This window comes from Lepisosteus platostomus, chromosome 12 (assembly GCF_059453375.1).
Source record: "Lepisosteus platostomus isolate fLepPlt1 chromosome 12, fLepPlt1.hap1, whole genome shotgun sequence".
NCBI classification, from domain to species: Eukaryota; Metazoa; Chordata; class Actinopteri; order Semionotiformes; family Lepisosteidae; genus Lepisosteus; species Lepisosteus platostomus.
In genome coordinates this window covers 34,514,494-34,536,902 of record NC_142622.1, presented here as the reverse complement: position 1 = coordinate 34,536,902, position 22,409 = coordinate 34,514,494, and the positions used below count along the sequence as shown (strand labels likewise).

At 38.5% G+C, this 22,409-nt stretch overlaps 1 protein-coding gene across 2 annotated transcripts in view; it reads right to left on the bottom strand.

Moving 5' to 3' along the window:
* ctnnal1 (catenin (cadherin-associated protein), alpha-like 1) overlaps nucleotides 1-22,409 on the bottom strand; it is a 101,052-nt gene that overhangs the window by 5,123 nt on the left and 73,520 nt on the right. The window contains exons 4-16 of one of the 2 annotated variants that reach the window (XM_088601721.1): nucleotides 18,535-18,654; nucleotides 17,088-17,177; nucleotides 15,528-15,698; nucleotides 13,624-13,824; nucleotides 9,702-9,791; nucleotides 8,817-8,975; nucleotides 8,095-8,187; nucleotides 5,699-5,849; nucleotides 4,260-4,297; nucleotides 4,033-4,083; nucleotides 3,096-3,250; nucleotides 1,380-1,428; nucleotides 59-115 (exon numbers count right to left, since the gene is read on the bottom strand). In XM_088601721.1, the coding sequence (XP_088457847.1) occupies nucleotides 59-115; nucleotides 1,380-1,428; nucleotides 3,096-3,250; nucleotides 4,033-4,083; nucleotides 4,260-4,297; nucleotides 5,699-5,849; nucleotides 8,095-8,187; nucleotides 8,817-8,975; nucleotides 9,702-9,791; nucleotides 13,624-13,824; nucleotides 15,528-15,698; nucleotides 17,088-17,177; nucleotides 18,535-18,654 (1,425 nt within the window). The remainder of the gene's footprint in view (nucleotides 1-58; nucleotides 116-1,379; nucleotides 1,429-3,095; nucleotides 3,251-4,032; nucleotides 4,084-4,259; nucleotides 4,298-5,698; nucleotides 5,850-8,094; nucleotides 8,188-8,816; nucleotides 8,976-9,701; nucleotides 9,792-13,623; nucleotides 13,825-15,527; nucleotides 15,699-17,087; nucleotides 17,178-18,534; nucleotides 18,655-22,409) is intronic. The other variant, XM_088601722.1, reaches the window with a different exon arrangement.

Below are 22,409 nucleotides of genomic sequence, written 5' to 3'. Positions count from 1 at the left end.
ACAAATTAAAGTCTTAGCAATGATTTTAATTTCCTGGTATTGTGATTTATTGTCATACCTGAGATGAGAAAGCCTGGAGTGTAGAACACAATTTAAACCCCTCTTCAGAGAACACCTGCAAAAATAAAAATGGAAAAGCAGTTTATTTGAACCACAAAATGATATTTTGTGCCTAACAATGTACATTGTAACTGATTCACTACATTTTATGTTCAATACTCATGTATGGTTTCAACTCTAAATCATAAAAAAAACATTCCTGGCTATCGAATGAGGCTTAATCTGCTCAGTACTTCAACAACACATAAATATATGAATATTTTTAGATATCACAGTTAAAACGCTTCCATTATTTACTAAAACCCAGGAAAGGTTTACTGTATATTCCTCATTTGAAGGTCTCGAAAAGACCCACTCCTGTTTCATTATCTAATGTACAAAAACCCTAGCAATATTAGAATTTCTAAGAAAAGAGCACAATGAAACAATATAAATACTGTTTTTTAAAATAAGATATTTATTTACATGGTCTTTGTCTTTTTAATTTGTCATTCTGTCTGGAAAAAAGCCAGCAAACTTTCAAGACGCCCTGTGAAATAGCACATCAGAAATATTATTATATATTATTAATATTATTTAATAAATTACCCAAAGAGAAAATGCATTCCTATGCATCCATGACCCTGAAAATTACTAACTGCGAATACTGGGAATATGTAAAGTAAAATTTCATAACGCTCCTCAAAACACCCTTCATTCAAATTACATTAATCTATAAGTATATGAAAATGTATACTGAAGACTTGCTTTCCTTAAAATGAATTAGTGTTCACTAGATAAAATAACCAACCATTAAGGAATACACAATCACAATACATACTCAAAAGCAGGGGGCCTCGTTAAATATCATACTGTATGTCCAAATCTCAGTACTGCACCAATTATTATTGTTGTGTTTTTTTTCCATTTTACTTCACTTCAGCATTCCATAGGTACAGTACTTAAATAAAACCTTCAGAAAGCAGAAAGCTTTAGGGTTAAAATGTTACTTTCCATTTCCAGACAGGAAACACTGGACTATGTCAGAGAGGCTGTTGTCAGTATGGTACCATATTATTGTTTCTATGTGAAGCAGTGCTGCAAAGTCTCATCAGGCATCTGCAGATGTCTCAGGCATACAAACACATGATCAAGGATGCAGTTTAACAGTTAAGAAAGACAAATGACTGTTAGGCCTTTTAATAACATATCGATTGCTGGGCTTTCTGAAAGGAAAATACTGAAAGTCATTACTTTTAATGATGTTCCTGACAGAGTGCATTTAAAATCCTGATAAACTACAAGAAGGCTAAATTTTCAGAAGTGAAAGTCACATGTACCTCAGCTTGGTGGAATAAATCCTGGGTTGTCTTCAGGAGACCCTCCCCTCTAAATCAGAAGGATTAAAAAACTGTATTAATCAAATCTCTCCTGCATCTAGGCAGTTATTGAAAATCAATAAAGAATACAGTAAAATGTATTACATAGATTGTTTCCGACTGGTATGTGTCTGAAATAACTTTAGCTTGAAAACTATCATCCTTCTAAAGAGTCTGAAATACCAATATTTAGAAACATTAATTTACACTTTCAGTTTCTGGAACTACTGTGTACAAAAAGTGGATATGTGCCTTGTTTCCTCCTCAGTGCAAGAGGAATTTGAACTTGAAGAAGAAATTAACCTGTTCATCAATGCTTTATGTAACTCAATGATACCACAATACAGCAAACCACATCCTTGAGGAACTGATTAAAGTAGCTGAAGAGCTGGGCTGATCCAGATTAAATCCAAAACTTGCCCTTGACAGAAACTCTCAAGATACCATAAGATGTTAGTATTTAACCATTACCGATAAAGCACTGAGCTAGTGCACACTGTCAGGGCATTCAAATCACAGAAACCTGAATCAAGTGGATCAAGTTTTCATAGCTACTGTTAGCAGAGGAACATTTACACTAGGTAATACTTTAAAAAAGGAAAAGTAAAGGTTTTTCCAAAACTCAGATCAGAATTACTGTACAGCACTATATCATGACTATGACAGGTTTCAGACATCGGAACTTTAGAATTTCCATCACCAACATTTTTATGAAGTTATTTCTACATTATTGAATTTTGCTGCAGGCAGGAGAAAACAAAAAAAAAACCTAGAACTCAGAAGGACTTGAATCATATTTGTTGTGGATTAAAGGTCTACTCATCTACAAGTGAAAACAGTTGTGATTAGCTAATGTCCTATTAAATCAAAACATCTGTTTTCCAAAATAAGGAGTAAATAATATTTGCAATGCAGTCCGACTATAAAAATTTCTAATAAACCATATATGTTCATTATTTAGATAGATAATCCTATTTTGAAGAAAGCCTTGAAAGAAAGGAGACCTCTTTAAAGATAATCTTAGCCAATATATTGGTCGTTTTGTAATTCTTTTTGTTACTGACTTCAGACACGTTTTGTGCAGCAGATTCCAAAATGACAGTGTAAAGAAAAGGCAAGATCAAATCTCAATTCAGCAAATTGAACATGGATTTATTTTTAAATTGCATACATATTGTTACAAACATGGGGGTGATATGGGATAGACCATGTGGCCTAATAAGTCATTAAAATAAATGCTTTCGAAATGATGGAATTAAAGAAATTTTGTTTGTGATTTGGCTTATGACGCCGTCACTTGACAGGTAAAATGATACGACGTTAAGGATATTTTTCCCCCCCGATTCTAAGAAGTTCTTTAGTTTCAGAAGACTACACCACAAAATGTAAGTGGGGTAGAAAACAATGCTCATACACACTGTACTGCTGTGCTGTTCAGTATTATCCATAGTGAGAGTTTTACAATGCAGAGTTTCACAAATGTCTACATCGAGAGCCTTCTGATAGTTGATCCAACAATATGTGTCCAATAACTTTATAAAAACACCCTTTGATCAATTTTTAAAAATTAACGAGATGATCAAACCCTTAAAAGACAGAAGCTATGTACAACAGTTGCAGGTACCGTCTTTTCTGTGTAATATTTAGTCACTATTATGGCTGAGTTCTGTACATTACCTGGTGAAGAGATACATAGAATAAGCCATACTGGACATGCTCTGGCCCTGACGCACAATCTCGTGCTCCTGGTCCTCCCATTTGTCACTCTCAGAGTCCACGTCAGAGGTCAGCAGCCGTAATTCAAGGCCAAGTTTAGCTATAGTGCTCTGCTCCTGAAAAAGGACAGAAATGTCTTTTTTCCCCATTAAATTCTCTATAGGACTAAACCCATTCTTGCTGTGTGGCCTAATTAATTGCACTGGAAGCAGGAAATGCAATTGGAGGTTTGTGTTCACGTACAGTGTATGCTAACATGCTGTATTTTAAAAGGGTTACATGCCCTGCAGTGACACAATCTTATGCTCAGCAACACTGTTAAAAGACCTTGCCATTCTTCCATGTCTGTACTGCACTGGCTACTGTATATTCAAACACTGCAATGGTCAGGCCCAGGTTCAGGTAGAAAAAAATAAAACATTCCCGATTTCCATCAGAATGGCCTGGAGGAAAAAGTTGAAAATAAACTAAAATCTTACAAAGCGGGCCAAGAAATGAATGAGAAAAGGTCAGAACAGTCTGTAGGTTTATTTATGGCATCTAAGGTGCAGTTTGGTCTTTCTAATATGTACTTTCTTTACCATTTGCTATCCTTATAACTTTTTTTTTACACCAACTGTAGGACACACAGCTTTTATAGGCAAATGTATTATTTTTTAGTTAGTTAGGTCTTTGGACAAGACCTTTTATACTATGCTATGCTGAAAGTTTATGAATAGCAACTTGTGTGCATTCAAGATTATAATCACAAGATACCCTTCTTTATCTAATTTTTTTTCCCTTAGACTAGGGTGACAGATTCCCCCTAAGTGGAAATTTCACAATATTAATCATCCATGCTAAGGAATGTTTTTATCATGGTCTTTTAACACAAGGTTTGCGAGTCATGTCAACCTACCTCAGCGTCTAGCTTGACTGCTTTTACTGTCTTCAGGTTCGCTGAGTGTTTCTATAGGGGGGAAATGATTTAACAAACAAAAACTTGAGTAGCACAGATCGGAGCAAAACAAATAAAAAAGCAAAATAAAACTAATATTAAATAATTGGGAGGGACAAACAATAATACAATGAAGGCCCAATGATGGCAAAAAAACTGAACGAGTAGGGGAATGTTCTGTTACTCACCCCAGGTCTGGGTAATGATAAGTATGTTCGCTTGTCTCCTGGCATGAGACATAAAACAAAGATTAAAGTTGTATTTCAACCTAACAACAGGATTTAGCACAATTTAGGAACTCGGACGTCTTATAACGGCCATGTAAATTTTAAGAACGCTACAACAAATGTGATTGAGTTGTTTTATGGCATCTGAAAAACGCTGTAAAAACCGTCTGACTGAACATAAACTTTGCACTGGTATAGAAACCCTGTGGTATTTTAATATACCCCCTACTACCATCTCGAGAAGCAGACAAATGATTCAGAGTTTTACTATGAGAAAGCATCTCATGGGAGCACAAAAACATTCTTAAACTTGAGAGTGTTAGATGGATTCTTCCTCAGTTCAATGACTTTGCCAGGGCCTGTCAGGCTTACAGATTGGGTACCATTAATAACAGTATGTGGCAAAACCACAGGGCTTCAAAATGAGAGACATTGTGTCACGATAAAAAAAAAAACACACAGAGAATAATTTAGTTACCATTAGCCATTTACAGCCTAGTTTGTCAACTTCAGTGAAGTAGCAACAGAAGGTACTGCTGAGCTTTTCATTTAATGAGAAGTACAGATTTGAGTAACAAAAAGCAGTACTTTACTTGTTACACAATTCCTGCAAATTGTTTTCTTAAACATTGTGATTTTTTTTACTTTGCCATCAAGCTTACTGCTCTTTATATATAAAGCATATAATAATGACATTATACATAATTGTATATTCTAATACTTATACACTGAGCAAAAGAAAATTAGAACGCCAAAAACTTTGCAATGCTTTTATCAAGAAAATAATATTTTTGGCAGCGCCTAAAAATGAAGCATGAAACGTTGATCTTGGCGAGCTGGTGTCTGCATGTCTCTCAAACAGAGGCTGGTCACTGAGAGAATGTGTTTAGCTATAATGTCATGCCAGGTTAAAAATTGTTGTCTGTGAATACCCCAGAAAATGAGGAAAAGTGCCTCCAATAAAGTGATGTTACAAAGGCATTTCGGGCTTGAAAACTGGGACATATCAGCTCTTTCTGAGTTTTCTTACTCGTATCCATTTTTGACATTTAACAGCTTAAATCACCTTACAGCCTTTGCCCTGTCAGTTCTATGACTAATGGGGCGATTAAGTGCTTATGCAACAGTCAAATTTAAGAATTTAATGGTCAATCAATCAAAGCTCCGCCAGAAAAATAAAAGCAATATTCAAAATCTGTAAATTTTGCATACATGCCTTGATGTATTCAACCATTGGCACAGAATACACATTTCTTGTGTGTAGCACTGTGTTGGTGAAATGAAAATACCCCTGTAATGACTTAAATAGATAAATATGATATTTCTATTGCATTCAAGGAAGAGCGTCCGAAACGATTAAAATAGCTGATGGGCAAGATCTAAAATAACTCCCGCAGTACCTCTCCGTCCTTCAAACACATCATTGATTTCTCTCAGAAGGATGGACATGTCGTTTAATTGAGACTCCCAGGCTTCACAAAATACATCCAGGTTCTCTTTTGCAATTTTGCTGGATGGGTGGAGGGCCAGCGTTTGTGCAGCAGAAATGATCTGAAGAGCAAGAAAAACAACAACAGTTAATTATTCTAATTAGGAGTCTGATAGAGTACAACTGCAATGCTGATCTCAGCCTTTGTTAGGACACAAAATGTTAGAGACTTTTGAGAATCCCCTGATTTTGAATATTGTAATTTTTATAAACATAGAATATGAAGTCCTTGTAAAATTATATTTAACATTAAAATTCATGATTGCTTTAGGTAAGGGAATCTATAGAAGTTTTCCTACTAGTACTACGGCCCCAGTGTAAATTACAATACACACACTAGCACCTCAGGGCATTCTGTGGATTCTCTGTGGAAATACTGTATGTTAGCATATTTGCATTCAACTATTTGCGATACAGAATATATTTTGGTAGTTGGTGTCTATATTCAAGCTATGAGGACATAAATATCCCCTACCTCTGCAAAAACACACAATAAACAGTTTTTACTACAAGGTTTTACAAACGAATTTCAAATACAGTCCTACTGGACAGGTTTTAAAGTTTTTCTTTACCTTCCTTTCCATCCTTGGCTTTGTGAATCCTATTCAGTCCAATTATTACCACAAGATACTGTGGATACTTTGCAACCAAGTGACTATGATGTTAAATGAAATTACAATTACAGCTCAGAATGTTAATAGCTGTAATTCTTCATTTTTGTGCTCACCTGTAACATGTTAAACATTATGACAGATATGCTTAAATTCTCTCAAATAATTTTGGGATCACTTATTGACAGCAGTTTTCAAGTCTTTCCACAAATTCTCAGTAGAATTCTGACTCTGACTGGGCCACTGAAGTATATATTTGGCCTTGTGCTTTGGATCACTGACTTGCTGAAAGCAGAATGTTTGCCCTCAGCTTTAAATTTCGACCGACTGAAACAGCTTTTCCTCTACTGTTGGCCCGTATACTTTCCCTTTAATCCTAACAAGCTATCCAATCCCTACTGATGAGATACAAAGCTATAACACTGTTGCCGTTACCTTGTTTGACAGCTCAGGTGACTGAGTGATGTGCTACGTTGGATCTGTGAGAGATTTTTTGCATTTAGACCATAAAATGCCAATTTTGTCTGGTCTCACCACAAAATCTTCTGCCCCATGTTGCCAGTATTACCTATAAGTTTGAGACTTATAGGTAATAATCTTGAGTGATTCAAGATGTTTTTCTTTTAGTTCCATACAAGCCCCCTGTGGAGTGACTGGGATAGTGTTGACCAACGGCCATTTTTTCCTACACCAGCCACTGGACTCTGTAATGCTTTCAAAGTCGCCTTTGGCCTCATGGAGCCATTCCTAACCAGTTACTTCTTTGCCTGGCTGTTCAGTATGGGTTCCTTCCAGTTCTAAATGATCTACGTCACCAAGCTCAAAGAGATATGAAGGGTCTTTGAAATGTTTTTATATGCTTCTCCTGATCTATGTCTATAAACAATCTTAGTGGGGGGGCCTTACAGAGATGTAGAGGTGTATTTGTTTTGTAATCATGTGCACTACTATTAATTAATGTCACTCAACCTAGGGAGTTGCTCACTAAGATAATGTCGTACACCTACATTTATTCTATGTTTTCCATGGCAGAGGTTTTGAATATGTACACAATCTTTTTCAATTGTTCATTCATATCATCTATCTACTTATTTCTTTTAGATTTTTGCTTTGAATCCACAGAGTAGATTGTGTATGACAAAAGGTAATGGGTACTTCAAAGTATCAAGACCCTAAAGACCCTAAAGTTTCGAGCAATGAATTGTGAAAACTGTGCAGGGCTAGTATATGCTGACATATAGATTTTCAATGGGGCTTTCAACTGGAAAGAGGGCAAAAATCCAACTGAACACAGCAACTAGCAATTCCTATAAAAGCAAACTAGGTCGTCATTGTAAGCCAGGCCAAAAGCAATCACAATAGGAGATGATGTAACTTTTTGCAGCTAGAATGCATTTCCTATTGAGGCCCAAGTTCTATTGACTTTGCACAAGAGGTTTGCAATAAGAGTCTAGCTGCCATGTGTTTAAAGCCTCAGGCAAGAATGGACAGCGAGTGCTCTGCTCTGCTTCCTAATTAAAGGGACACAGTCTCAGAGCTGAATCAGTCCACCACAGTGCTGGCTGGAAGGCCAGCATTAAAGTTGTACACTACAATGCTGATCACACGCTTGAGTTTTTACATTTGATCACATTATAGCCCTTGCTTCACAGTAAGTATGGTACTGTACGTTCTGGGTGCTCTGTTTACAACTTACCTGTGGGCCTATAACCTGAAAGGTGTCTTCTGCATGTATGCAGGTTATCTCTAGGGGTTCCGTTCCTGAAACGTGCCGCAGTAATCGACAGGTCTGAGCAAATAAAGAAAAGAGAAACACGCAGCCAGCGCATAAATCTCATGACTTAAGCAAGACAGAAGGTGGAAGGCTGAATTTTTTTCTCAATGAACTCATGTTTAATTACTCCAGCAATGAGACCAAAGCAGAAGGGATGGCTTTGTTCAAGTTTCTAGTAGTCACTTCCTCCAGTGTCAAAGCAAGACCGCCCCATTACTATCGTTCGACTCCCCATCTCACAACCTTTGCTTGTCTAATTCTGGCCACCAGTCCGTCCTCCTAGCCCGTCTTTACTCTATGGATGACAAGGCCTTCTCCTGCTACGCCCCTGAACTCTGGAACTCTCTCTCTAAAGATATTAGAGAGTCACCTTCCCTGATCTCCTTCAAATCTAGAATGAAAACCTTCTTTTTTAGAAGTGCTGCTATTTAACTGGTTCTGTGTGCCCCATAGCTTTCCTACTGTATTCCAAACCCCCATCTACTTTCTCCTTTTTTGTTGTTCTGCAAGCACTTTGAGGAGCCAATTTTAAAGGCGCCATATGAAAATAAATGCTAGTTGATGTTAATTGTGCAAATGCCCTTGTTGCCTAATTAATTCCCAGGATAAATAAAAGACTGCACCCTGGGGAAAAGAGGCCTCACCTCCACCAGCTGCTCCTTCTGCTCAGTCAGTTTGCAGGAGTATTCAGCCACGGCCTCCAGGTTGCCCTCCCCTCCAGAAACCTTCAAGGCTTTCAGCACAACATGCTCTGCGTGGTACTTCAAGAGGTCAGCCGCCAGCCCCACTGCGGCCTTGTGAAGCTGAGGAAAAAGGACGCTGTTAAATGCGCGAAGTTTTATTTGGAGTTTCAACACTTCTCGGTCTGAGCTGCAGAAACCCGGCACAAGTTCCACTCCTTTGGGCACATCCACACATTCCGAGAGATCTTTTCCGACTTTATCTACAGCATTCCACTCAAAATCTCATTTCCTTCTGCTGCCTGCAGCCTCCTCCTTCAATTATGGTCAGTTTCATTTTTAACTCTCAAGACAATTTTGTTTCAGAGTAGAATTTATGCAGCTTTGCAATTTACAGTATGTGTTTGTGGGTATAATTTATTTATATACTACACCTGTATATACTACACGGTGGTATTTCCCTTGAAATGAAAATACCAGAAATCCTGTAAGTTTCATGGAACACAGCCGGACGATGCTGATTTAACAGAGCAGCTTAACAAGATAAATTCATGTTTTTTAGACTTCATGACTTGATGATTTACAACCAGGAACAGAGGTGCTACACCATCTTTTAAAAAATAAGAATCTAAAATCATAAAACACACACATGTAGGACCCAAAAAAGTACTTCAAAATCAAATGACTTCCTAAAAACCTGTAATCTGTGAAGTAAACCTTTACCCACAGACATATGATCTTGGTTCTATCTGATTGGGTTTCATGTATTCAGAGCTGAAAGAATGTCTCTCTAGCAGTTGGGATCAAGTGTGTGAACTCTTTTTTTAAGATATAAAAGGTAGCTCTCACCTCTCTCCTCAGCTCATTCAGACTCTGACAGGTTTTAAGAATGGACAGCTCCATTTCCTCTGTCGCTTCTTTGGCTTTAAAGGACTGCTGCTTTAAAAAAGAAAAAAACATATATAAATGCACAGGAGCTGGTAGAATCTCTTAATTTGTCTCAGAATTATTGAGTTTTTGATCATGTTACTACAAGTGATTTTGCACAATTATCTGTATCAGCACCTGGGGTATAATAAAGCCTAGTGTATAATATAACCTTCAACTATGACATTAGTGTCATCAGATCAAATTGTTTTAACTAATCATCAAACAGCTGTGGCCTTGACTAAGGTGGTCTGGATATTTTCCAAATTTATCAACATACACTCTAATACGGAGCTATATAAAGACATCTACAATATTTTCACTTTTTAAAAAGTTTATTGACTTTTTTCTAACTGAAACTTGGCATCTACTGAATATTTTTATTGCTTTTGGAGGTGGTTACTCCTCTTGAATATGGCTGTTGTGAAAAATCTCGCCCCCTTTTCATTGTAGTGGTTTAGCAGGCATTCATCATGTAGACACTAGTCTAAATATGGTTCTTGTGCAGAATGTGGCATCATTTGAAAGTGTTTCAATACAAACAGATTTCAATCTGGGGCGGAGCGGTGGCTCTGTGGCTAAGGATCTGTGTCTGTCGCTGGAAGGCTGCTGGTTCAAATCCCGCGGCTGGCAGAGGAATCCTATCTGTTGGGCCCCTGAGCAAGGCCCTTAACCCCAGCTGCTCCAGGGGCACTGTACAATGGCAGACCCTGCGCTCTGACCCCAAGCTTCTCTTCCTGTCTTTGTGTCTCATGGAGAGCAAGCTGGGGTATGCGAAAAGACGAATTCATAATGCAAGAAATTGTATATGGCTAATAAAGTGATCTTATCTTAACCTCTTGCTTTCCATCCCCATAGGTTTCTACCTCTGTTTTCAGAGCTATTGACACATTTGGAACCATTCGGCTGTCAGTCCTACTGTGACCAGACTATCATTTTCCATTGACTGAATGTGGTGAATTCAAACAGTCTACAGGGAGAAATTACAACAGCGCTTACGGTATACTAAGGATTCTGTTACTCTTTACATCACGACATCAGTCTAGCTCTTAAAATGTTTTTTTTTTCCTTGTTTCTTTCCCCAGTTAAAAACTGAACTGCATTCCGGAAGGCAGCCGGATCACAAGGTAAACTATTAAGGCTGACAGTTCTTCCTTTCCGTCATGAATAAAAAGATCAAACCAGTTAAAAGATCTACTTTTCCCCTGTTGGCTAAACCGTGTAATACATAACATTAATAATCATCTGCTGTCCTCGCCTTCTGATAACATCTACCCCACTCCTCCTTTCCCAAGTGTTTAGTTTTCTGTCATTTTACTGCTTTGAATGCTTCTTATGTGACTGAGATGGTAGATAAAATGAGTCCTACAACATACTTTGGACTTGTTTGCTATACTCGTAGTCAAGTGTATTTTTTTTGCCTTTTGTCAATTTGTTATTTAATTCTTCACCAAGTCCTTGAAATCTGGTTTTGTTACTGTAAACTTAAAATCTGCTATTACACTCATTTTTAAAAATAATGGTCTGGACAAGTAATCCTCATCTGTAAAAGGCAGATGATTTAGGGCGATTGGGGTTCTCTAGGATCAGGCTAAGAGACCCTGTGGCTGTGGACATGTTTAAAACTTGATTGAAAGACAAGCTAGATCAATCACCTTTCTATGAACAACTTTGTTTTGTGCTTGGTTATTCTTTTGTAAATGTACTGTGTAATTCCTTTTACCTTCTGTGTTCTCTGTGTGGATCCTGTACTGTATACTGTAAGGGCATTGGAATAGACTGTATTTACTCTTCTCCATCCTGCTCATGCAGACAGGCGTTTTAACAGAATAAAGTTCTCCACTATCTTGTGAATTTGAAAACAACCTGTGAAATACAACAGTCTTTCAGAGACACCAAACAAGCTCAAGTGTAGAATGTGTCTTCCTGCTGTGAGCAACTGCAGCAAGGTGTGAAACATGAGTAGCAATAGGATTGTTTTGTATATTTGGAATATGATTGCTCAAAACTATAAAATAACATACAACAACATCTCATGAAAAGCTGCAGATAATTGAATGCTCTGCTTTTAATGAAAAGGTGGAGGAGAACATCCTGTTTTCTGATAATGCTGACTAGTAAACCGTAAAATGAAAAATAAAGCAAACAGGAATCAGGACTGGATTCTGTGATATCATTAACGTCAGCTACAAGTCTAGAGCAGGCATTACTTTAAAGACACAAAACCCACAACCGAGTGCAATAATTTTCTACCTCCCTATTAATTATGATTTGAAAGTGTTGCCTAAGCAATATTAAGGGAATCTAGGCACAGTTGTACAAAATTCATGTCCACTGGGAAGCAGAGTAAACTGCATTATCGTCTTCATGAATCTCATATAAAAATAAAACGATGTGCAAGAAATCACTAACGGACTAATTCAGTACACTACTGAATATAAGAAATATAGTTCATTAGGCACATAGTACCTACTAGGATGTACAGTATGTCTATGAGATATGCAAATAATTACAAAAACTCCACGATCAGAAGGACAATGTTCATGAAAAAAGAGGAACAAGACAGAGAGGAAAAAGGACTTAGTTGAATATAGTTATATAGTTATATTAACAATAAGCAAGGTTTCACTAAACGACGTTTGTGTGAGGTGAAGTATAGAAGTGTTTAAAGATGAACATAAAATTCTTTATTGTGAAAATGTGCTTATAACAAACTATTTAGCCATCATGTTGACAAAAGACTGCAGTTAAAAAGAGAAAAACCTTCAGATGGCTCAAATACAAAAGGCTTTGTAGAGCACTACAGAGCAGGAAATTTGATTTTGATTTTTATAGCTCTTTTTACAAAAATACCCCATGGTGCAGTCCATTGTGAAGAAACCTAGCAACAATCTATATGATCAGAAACATGTGATGAAAAGAAAAGAGAGAGAAGGAACAGTTGCAGTCTGGCTTTTAACACCAGAAACGAAAACTTGAATAACTGCTTCTCGGCAAAATAAAATACCAAAAAGGTTACTACATCTCTCAGAGGCTAAAGTCAAACCGTGAGGAATAGCAGGTAACCCAGCACCCAAGAATGAATTTGTGTGAGTCACCAATCTGTATGGAATCAACTGCACAGAGATCCAAGACAAAGCAGACCCAGGAAGCCAACCAATTACTGACATCACAAAATCAACGGAAAGCAGAAGGTCGCAAATAATAATTATGTCCATAAAAAGTACTTACTGCAATCCAAAAACTATTACTGAAGCACACTTTGACCTTTTCTTCCTCTCCCTTTTTTAAAAAATAAAGTATTACATTTCCCCTGCTTACGCCTGAAATGTCTTTTTTTTGCACCAGTAGGTACACAACTGATGACCCCTAAACAAATTACCAATCATAATTTACCTAAAATCAGAGGCCACTGTTAATTTGGTTTGGTTAAGCAAACAGTTAAGTCATTGGACAAAATCATTTAATTGAGCCGAATGAAAACCAATAAACCTTCAAGGTATGGAACTTGGATACCTATACTACAAGAGCCACAACTGTTGTAAAAGTCTTTTCTTTGCCTTGGGAGTACCTTTCTCTGAGGTTTTTTATTACGAATTAATGCACGGTAATCTTAAAGAACGGCACTGGATTAACCCTCGTGTCTCGGCTATATTCCACTCTAGGTTTTGCAAACTGGCCGCCTGTTAAATTCTTCCTTAATTCAATGTCTCAACTTTCCACCCCGATCTCATGTGGAGTGGAACCACGTACTGCTCTTCGGAAGCTACAGTGAAGGGGGTCTCCCCCTCTACAAGTAATGAGCTTCGGAATGAAAAATAATAAGGATGCCTCCAGATCTTACTGCTTGAATCCACACTGTGACGAGCTGCTCCAGCTCCTGCCTGGCCAACTGAGACAGCTCAAGGATTCTTTCCCGGTGTTCATGGCTGGTGTAGGCTGAATCTGTGAAGTCCTCTGTGTGCTCCAGGATACCCTCCAGTATCGCCAACAGGCTCTCTTGTGACATGGAGTACTGTTCCTCCCGCAGGCCCTCTACTTTGTTCTGAAGGGGAACAGAGGGAAGGGAAGTAGTCCTTTCAGGGACATTCACTGTTGTTAAGGTTATTGGGATATCTGACCTGCGTTCTATTCAATACTTGCTTTACAATGCTTGACTGCTCAATGGAGTCTTTACCTCCTGGATCACACTCTCTTCTAACCTGCCTGTCCTTCGGGTCATTTGACAGCACAGCAGCCTGCAGGCGACCAACTACAGCACAGCCCTGTCCCTCGCTGAGATCAGGACAATACCCTAGTTGCCTGGGGCTCCATGCTTTCAGATTACAATCAACAGTCACTTGGACAAGTGGAGTTCTGCAGTAACTAGATACTCTTGCCCAGACAATCATGACATCTGGTCTTGGAAAGTTGGTCTTCCCTTGACCAACTGTCTTCACAAGTTTAAAACAAGCCAGTGCCTTGAGTTAGTCTACCCTCCAACATACTGGCACTCGTCTCTTGGTAAGCAAGGTATACTAATTCCTTTCCATGTTTTTCGTTCTATATTTTCACCAGATGTGACATTCAACAAGTTCAATCATCTCCTGTGACCAATTAACTCTCTCATTTATATAGTGATTTAGCACTCCCTTGAGTATACAGCACCATGGTCATGAATTTAATTGTACATTCATAAATAGATAACCCTTTCTAAAACAATATGCAGAAATCCGGCGATAGGTTTGTTCTGATGCTTACTATTCTTTAGTGCTGCCACTCCAACGTATTTCTTTCGTAATTGAGTCCTTGCCTGTTGTTACACATGGCTGGTTATTCCATAGCTAACCATGACTTTCAGTGAATGCAGATGTTCAAATGAATGAATAATTAAATGAAGTAATTTTTTTTAAAATGTGAACACTCTGAAGTATAAGAATAAGACGCAAGAAAATTAAATTTGCCTTGACGAACAAATCGTCATAACAAGAAAAACAGTTTTACTCTCCTGAGCTATAAAAAAAAGATACATTAGTGTTATTGCTCACCAGGACACAGGAATATAAAAATAAAAACAGATTACACGTTTCTTATACCCATGGGATGATTTGTATAACATTATAATTTCATACAAAAAAAAACAATAAAATTATTCAGAATTAGAATAAAAAACAGACATAATTCATTCGTTCCCATGTGTTTAATAATAATAATCATAATAATCATAATAATTGCAAACACTTATATAGCGCTTTTCTGGACACTCCACTCAAAGAGCTTTAGAGGTAATAGAGACTCCCCTCCACCACCACCAATTTTTACCACTCCCCTCCGAGGAAGGGGAAGTGGGTGTTGTAAAAATACTTCACTGAGGGGAACACAGAAACCTGTAAGTCTTTGGCTCAGCTGTTACTGACTGCACTCTCTATGCCTCATTTCTGGAAAGTCTTATCAGGACACTTTTTACTCTATGTGCTTAAATAACGTAGTTTTGCATCTCTTTCATAACTGTAGGGTCCTTTCACCTTCACCAATGTGAATGTGCATTCAGATAAAATGAACCTGGTTTGTACACTTCCAGACCTAATATACAGCTTTCCAGCAAGGGCAGTACAACCTAAGCAACTGACTTTCGGTGTGTGTCTCAAAATCAGTGACAAGCCATGCAAACAAGAAAAAATATATTTATATCACTGTGTGTAGTTAATTCCTGTCAATAATCCATTAGCTAGAGTACCCCCCACCTCCACTCCACTGAAAGAGTCCTACCTTGAAATCCCTGATGCCTGTGTAGATGCTGATGGTCTGGACCTCAGTCTCTCCATTGGGCCTGGCATCTGTCACAATCTCAATCACCTGCTCCAGGGCAAATCTCATACGGTGGAACACTGCGTCCTTGTTAATCCGTGCTGACTCACAATCTGGGTGTCTCAGACACGTCTGGAGGAGACGATGACAAATTCAGCGTCTACAAATGTCAGGCCGCTCCACACTTCCTCAGGTACTCAAGTGGAAAGCTGCTTGAATGCTCAAAAAATGTAACAGTTCTGTTACATTGATTAAAAATTACTTTTCGTAACATTTTTCCACATAAAAAAAGCATATTTTTTATATCTTTACATCAAGTACTGTATAAGCAGCTGAACTCTTTAAAGGTGAGGCACAAAATATAACATTCTTGCTGTGGTATTACGAGGTCATGTCCTGGTATGTCCAACACAATGTGACTAAAGATCCGTTTTTCATCCCCAAAGCATGTTTCAGAAAAAAAGAGGTGTTGAAGCTGTTTCTGTTAAAGCTTTACTGATTTTAGCTCATAACATTTTTGAATGAGCAAGACAAATCCAGAGTTTGATCAGCTCCAAACCATGGTACTTTAAACCATGAAATTGCAAAGCTCATTCATACAAGTTCAAAGAGAAATATATAATGAGAATGGAAGTCCAGGTTTTACTTCAATAGCTCACTGGCCATACTTGAGGTAACTCAAGTCAAGTGATTTCCTAAAAGTACAGTGTGCTCACAGTTTTGTACTTATTATTGATCAATTCGGCTAGTACTCGAATCCAAAGCAACTAACATTTGTATCCATTTATACAGCTGGACATTTGCCTGAAGACAGTTCAGTGAACTACCTTGCTGAAGCATACAACAGCAGTACTTAGCAGCAGTACAACATCAATCAATTCTCAGGACTTAGGACTCCAGAGCCCTAACCACTACTCCACATTGCCACCATCCTCACAATCCACAAAAGCATTAAATCAGATCTCTTCAGAATCCGTAAATCAGAAACCAGAGGTCACAAGAGGAAATTACAGGGAAGTTCGTTGAAAACAGTAGACACCCTTTTTAATGGATGCTTGGAACAAGCTACCAAGCTATGACGCTGAACCAGATATCCTGGGCTTCATTCAGGAAATGGCTGGATGAGATCCTTAGATTAATCAACTACAGGTAAACAAATGCATCAGGGAGGCCAAACAGTCTCATCACACTTCTAACCACTCATATGTTCCTATCTGGTCTGGTGGCTCTCTGGCTAAGTATCTGCGGCTGTAGCTGGAAGGTTGCCAGTTCGAATCCCACGGATGGCAGAGGAATCCTACTCCGTTGGGCCCCTGAGCAAGGCCCTTAACCCCAGCTGCTCCAGGGGTGCCGTATAAATGGCTGACCCTGCGCTCTAACCCCAAGCTTCTCTCCCTGTCTGTGTGTCTCATGGAGAGCAAGTTGGGGTATGCGAAAATGACAAATTCCTAATACAAGAACATTTATATGGCCAATAAAGTGATCTTATCTTATCCTTCAGCAATACTCCAGAAACACTACCTTAGAAGCAGTGAGAAGCATCATGGTGCATTTTTCCAGGACTGCCCTTGCTGCTGCCATCCTTGACTTCTTCTTCTCGTCTTTCAGATCCTGATGAAGACAAGTGGAAATGCACCTATCATCTTACATGACACGACAGCAACCGGACACTCATTAAAAGAAAATCACCAGATATAAGCACTTCACTATATATTCATCAGTACTGGAGAATTAAAGCTTTCTTTGTGTGGAAATTCAAGGAACTGGGATATAAGTACTTCCTAAAATGATCTACAGCTTTTTCCACGTTTTACTTTCCCACGTCTTAAGGTCCAGCACTGTTGAAAGGGCAGCTTTTGCTGAATATTGTTTCAGGTTGTGTTATAATCCCTAAGGTCACTATGGAAACAACAGCACTGTATTACACCTGTCATAAAAACAGTACTTACACTGAAATATATTAGTGTAGTCTCCACAGAGCCTCATAATTACTGAAAAATTGCTTAATAGTAACTGAAGAATATATCAAAATAAATGTGTTATCTCTTTTATCCCTTATCCCTTTATTTTTTCTTTTCTACCAATAAGATCAGCCCAAGAGGTGTTTCACCAAGACAAAACTGATGACAGACCCTTCCCCAAGCACTGTGCCTTGGGTTTCAAGGAAAGAACAATTATCTCTTATTTTCTGTTTTGAGAACATGAACAGACAGTGCTTTTGCACTTTTGCTGTTGTAGGACCTAATTATGGTCTGATCATAATTCAACTGCATTAAGAAATGTACTGCTTTGTTTACATTTACAACTAAAATACAGTTTGCTTTTAAACCTGTCCGGCAGAAACTACTGTGTGAAATCAGATGTTCAAATATTAATGAAACAATTACACGAACATTTAAAAATGCATGAACTCTTATAGTCAATGCAATCAATTATAAAATAAAATGCTTTCATGTATTCTTGTGAATTCTGCAAACTGAACCAATCAACAAGGCCCAGAAATATCACACTGCTGTACTGTCCCAGTGACTGAATGCTCTGTGTGTTCCAAGAGACTTTTGCCTAATGGATGGTGTTGGAATATCTTGAACCAAGGGGTAAAACACAACTAGAACAAGTAATCTAAAAAGAAGGACCAGTGGACTTATGAATATTACTTTATGGACAGCAAGCTGGGAGGTCACTCTAGCTCTTCAATACCCTGAGTTGTGTGGTACTGAGAACATCTCTAGACTAAATTCTGTCCCAATGCAGATAGCATTTTATCTAACCCACACATTCTCGTTTGATCTAATAAGACTGCCACTCATTTTACAGACCCCCTGGCTAAATAATATACCAACAAAACCCTCACTTGCTAGAAGACATTAATTAAAAGAGATATCTTTGATGAATGCATGAACATCTGTGTATTTGTTTTATAAATAGCTGTATTTATAAGGGCAGGTGGTAAGGCAGAGGTACATACATTCTGTCTGTCTCCAGTTAGATGAGCAAATTCCACCATCTCGTTCCCAAACTGACTGAAGATCTGCACAAACTCCTGGAAGCTGCCCACCTTCTCCAACTGCTCCAAGGTTGTGAGAACCTGCAAGATTAATAGAAAAATAATTTCACATCAACATCACTAAGCGGCCAAGACAGTCCTGAATCAGGTAATACTGGCAAAAGACTGAAAACTGACTTCAACTTGGCAAAACGCTATTTGACATGCAATGCAAGTGTATCAGTGTAAGTTTTGACAATATGTACCATACAGCATCAGTGACAGATTATGAAATGCTATCTTATTTTTCAGCCCTTGTCCTCAGGCATGCCATCTCTTAGCCAAATTTTTGCATCTGCACTCCTGACCTTACTTTGCCGAGCCAACGTGTAAAATAAGTTTTCAAATGGCAACAGTTAAGACCTGGTTAAATACAAACTCACCGACACTAAAACTTAAATCAAAGGACACAATTGGCACAACATGAAATTGGCTTAAGTTAATAAGAGTACTTCAGATTTCTCTTTTATTGTTAAAAAACGAAAACAACCATAGCTAGTTCAGATATACAGTAAATGTGCATTACTTTTTATATTTTGAATTTTATGTTTCTCAGATTTCTTTAATTTTAAGATGTTGATCCTCCAGAAAAGCGTTAAGAGTACTCTAACATGCTGTCTTCATTCCTGATCCCAATAAAAACATGAAATAGTCCAAAATGTAGGTACAAGTGGTGGTATAAAGACCGAATCTTCACTTCCTCTGAGCTCAGGTTTTATGACTCGTTTAATTCTTATGCAGTAGATGCTTTTTTTGTATTAAGGAACACACAACTCTTAGAAAAAGCCGAGAACAGAACAACAATTTGTCATCAATCCTTTTCTCTGCTGCTGACTTCCGACCCAAATTTTAAAGAAAATGAGTGAAATAGAGGACAGCGCAGACAAATGGACTTTTCGTCTTTATCAAGCTCTCCTGTTTTCCTTCTCAACAGAAGATAACACAAGCTGGGATTCACACGCTTGCCAGCTGAATCACTTCACCCCAGCTGCAGAAATTCAAATACAGTACGTGTCTCCTGACAGCACAAAGAAGATAAGTGCTCCCTGGGTCACCCATCTCACTGTTTCTAAGGACTTCTTGTTTCATTGTCTTCTATAATCAGCCACCAGAAATCAGGGGACACTTGAGTGAAACTCTTATTCATTCTGTACAGGAGTGCTTCAGTAAAGGTTCACCAGCAAAGATGGGTTTTGTAATTCACACCCTTTTTATGGCATCAAACCATCTGGAAGAAAATAAAAGGTTCAGCTGTGCTCTGATTGTGGCTCAGCAACCCATTTGTCTCCATGTAAGAACTTGGTTAATTAATAAAGTTTTCCTCTTGAGTACTTTCTCAGGCATTCTGCTACTGAATTTTAACTTATTGACAGAATTACATAAATTATATCAGATCCAAAAGGGGGAATGGAAATGAAATGTTTGATTACACTTCTATTTCATCTAGTTATACCATTCATAAACTTCACCATTCTCTTGGTTGTCTTAATTTCTTATCATTCATCTAATTATTTTGTATCATATTACAATTCCCCATCTATTCACTATCATTCATCTATTCATTTAGCTTTATTCCTGTAATATTTCTGCAGAGCGGGCAGGGAGTGATAAAACATTTGAAAGAAAATGTTTGTGAAGGCTTCAATCGGGGTTCATAATTTTGATGCTGGCTGCAATCATCGCAAAACAAAAACCTTCAGTATCAGTTCACAGAAAGGCAGGGAGAAACCTTCTTAAGCCAAATTGTATTAGCTTTTTTCCTTTGCCTGCTTTCAGTGAATCAATCTTGTGTGGCCAAAACTCAAACTTGTGCCTTTCCTGTCACATGAATCAATATGCACACAGGACCATAAAGCAAACATAATACCATGAGAAAACTACATCAATACAAAACTGTCTGTTAGTAGAACATTTGTGAACTACTAGCAACTATGTACTAGACAGCCACATCTCATTTAAAATCTCTTCTTCTTCTAATCTTTAGCTTTGCATGTAAAAGCTATAGCTTATCAACACTTTCCTTCACTAGGATTAAAGTACTATTTCTGCAGTTTTTCAAATGTATGACTCTATTAAACACTTCTTATTGGCATAAACTTGTGTTGTGAAAAATTGTTATTATTATACATTGTACTGTATGATTACCATGGATGTCATGAGTGGGTTGATACTGTTGCCTCACAGCTCTTGGGTCCTGGGTTCAATACTGAATGTCCTCCCCATATCTCTTTCGCTCAGATCCCATTTTTTCCCCACACTTCAAAGTAACGGTGTCTCATTGCTCCTAACTTGTGTGTGGAAGTAGTGCATATGGGCCCAGTAGTGGGCTGGAGATCCATTCAGGGTGTGTTCCCATGTTATACCTTTCAACAGCCAAATCGGGCTCTGGCTCACTGCAATATTCCAAGGATGAGGGGGTTGCTGAAAATGGATGATTAGCTGGAGACCATGACCTCAAGTGAGATTGATATCCTGTACATCACAGTAAGTCAAATGAAGCCATCCAAAGATTCAGTTACTCAAGCTTCCAGCCCAGGTGTGTTCTGGTTTAGTATAGAAGAAACAGTAGCAAAACAATACGTACAACTGACTTCATATTTACATGAGCAACGCCGGGGTGCTGGTATGATGGGGACTTTTCAGTGCAGTTTGATTAACTTGGAGACCGTGTCAATTCGGTCTGGCTTTTGTTCTTTACATCACACCCACCAAATCACTTTGCCCTGGGACACGACAAATGATTTCTTTTTATAGATCTGAAGGTTAAATGTGAGAAAAAATTCAAAATTAACATTCAGCGGCGTCAATGACAATTTATACTAAAGCTCTAAAGCTCTAACATTTATATGGCCAGCAGCCATATCAGTCTGCAACTCACAACCGGCAACCCACTGAAGCTCAGCAGGTGTGAGCCTGGTCAGTACCTGGATGGGAGACCTCCTGGGAAAAACTAAGGTTGATGCTGGAAGAGGTGTTAGTGAGGCCAGCAGGGGTAGCTCACCCTGCGGTCTGTGTGGGTCCTAATGCCCCTGTACTGACGGGGACACTATACCGTAAACAGGTGCCGTCCTTCAGATGAGACGTAAAACCGAGGTCCTGACTCTCTGTGGTCATTAAAAATCCCAGGGTAGGGGTGTAACCCCGGTGTCCTGGCCCATTGGCCTTTACCAATCATGGCTTCCTAATAATCCCCATCTATGAATTGGCTTCATTACTCTGCTCTCCTCCCCACTGATAGCTGATGTGTGGTGAGCTTTCTGGCGCACTATGGCTGCCGTTGCATCATCCAGGTGGGGCTGCACATTGGTGGTGGTGGAGGGGAGTCCCCATTACCTGTAAAGCGCTTTGAGTGGAGTGTCCAGAAAAGTACTATATAAGTATAAGGAATTATTATTATTATTATTATATTCTCTTTACTGTTTTGTCAATAACGAATCTTTCAAGGTTGTTTTTTGTCAAATCGGGCAGCTCAACCGATTAAAGATTTCACTCTTTATGCAGGCCAAGAGCTAGAGCTGCAATGTTCTGTTCTGGGTTCATCAGTAAATTGTGACCTAGTATTTCCCAAGCATCGTAAGGCAATCAGGAGAACACAGAGAGGTCTGGTGGAACTGGGTCAGCCAGGTTTTTCCCTCCATTATCTGACTTAACGGGAACTCCTGGGTGCTTTGAGGTGCCTGAACACTTGCAGTAATTAGTGATACCCTCTGTGAACTCTCAATCAGTGCTCACTCTCCTGTCAGGCACTGTCAGGTGCTGTGGTGTTCGCAAATTGTCAAATAACGAATGGTTCTGAC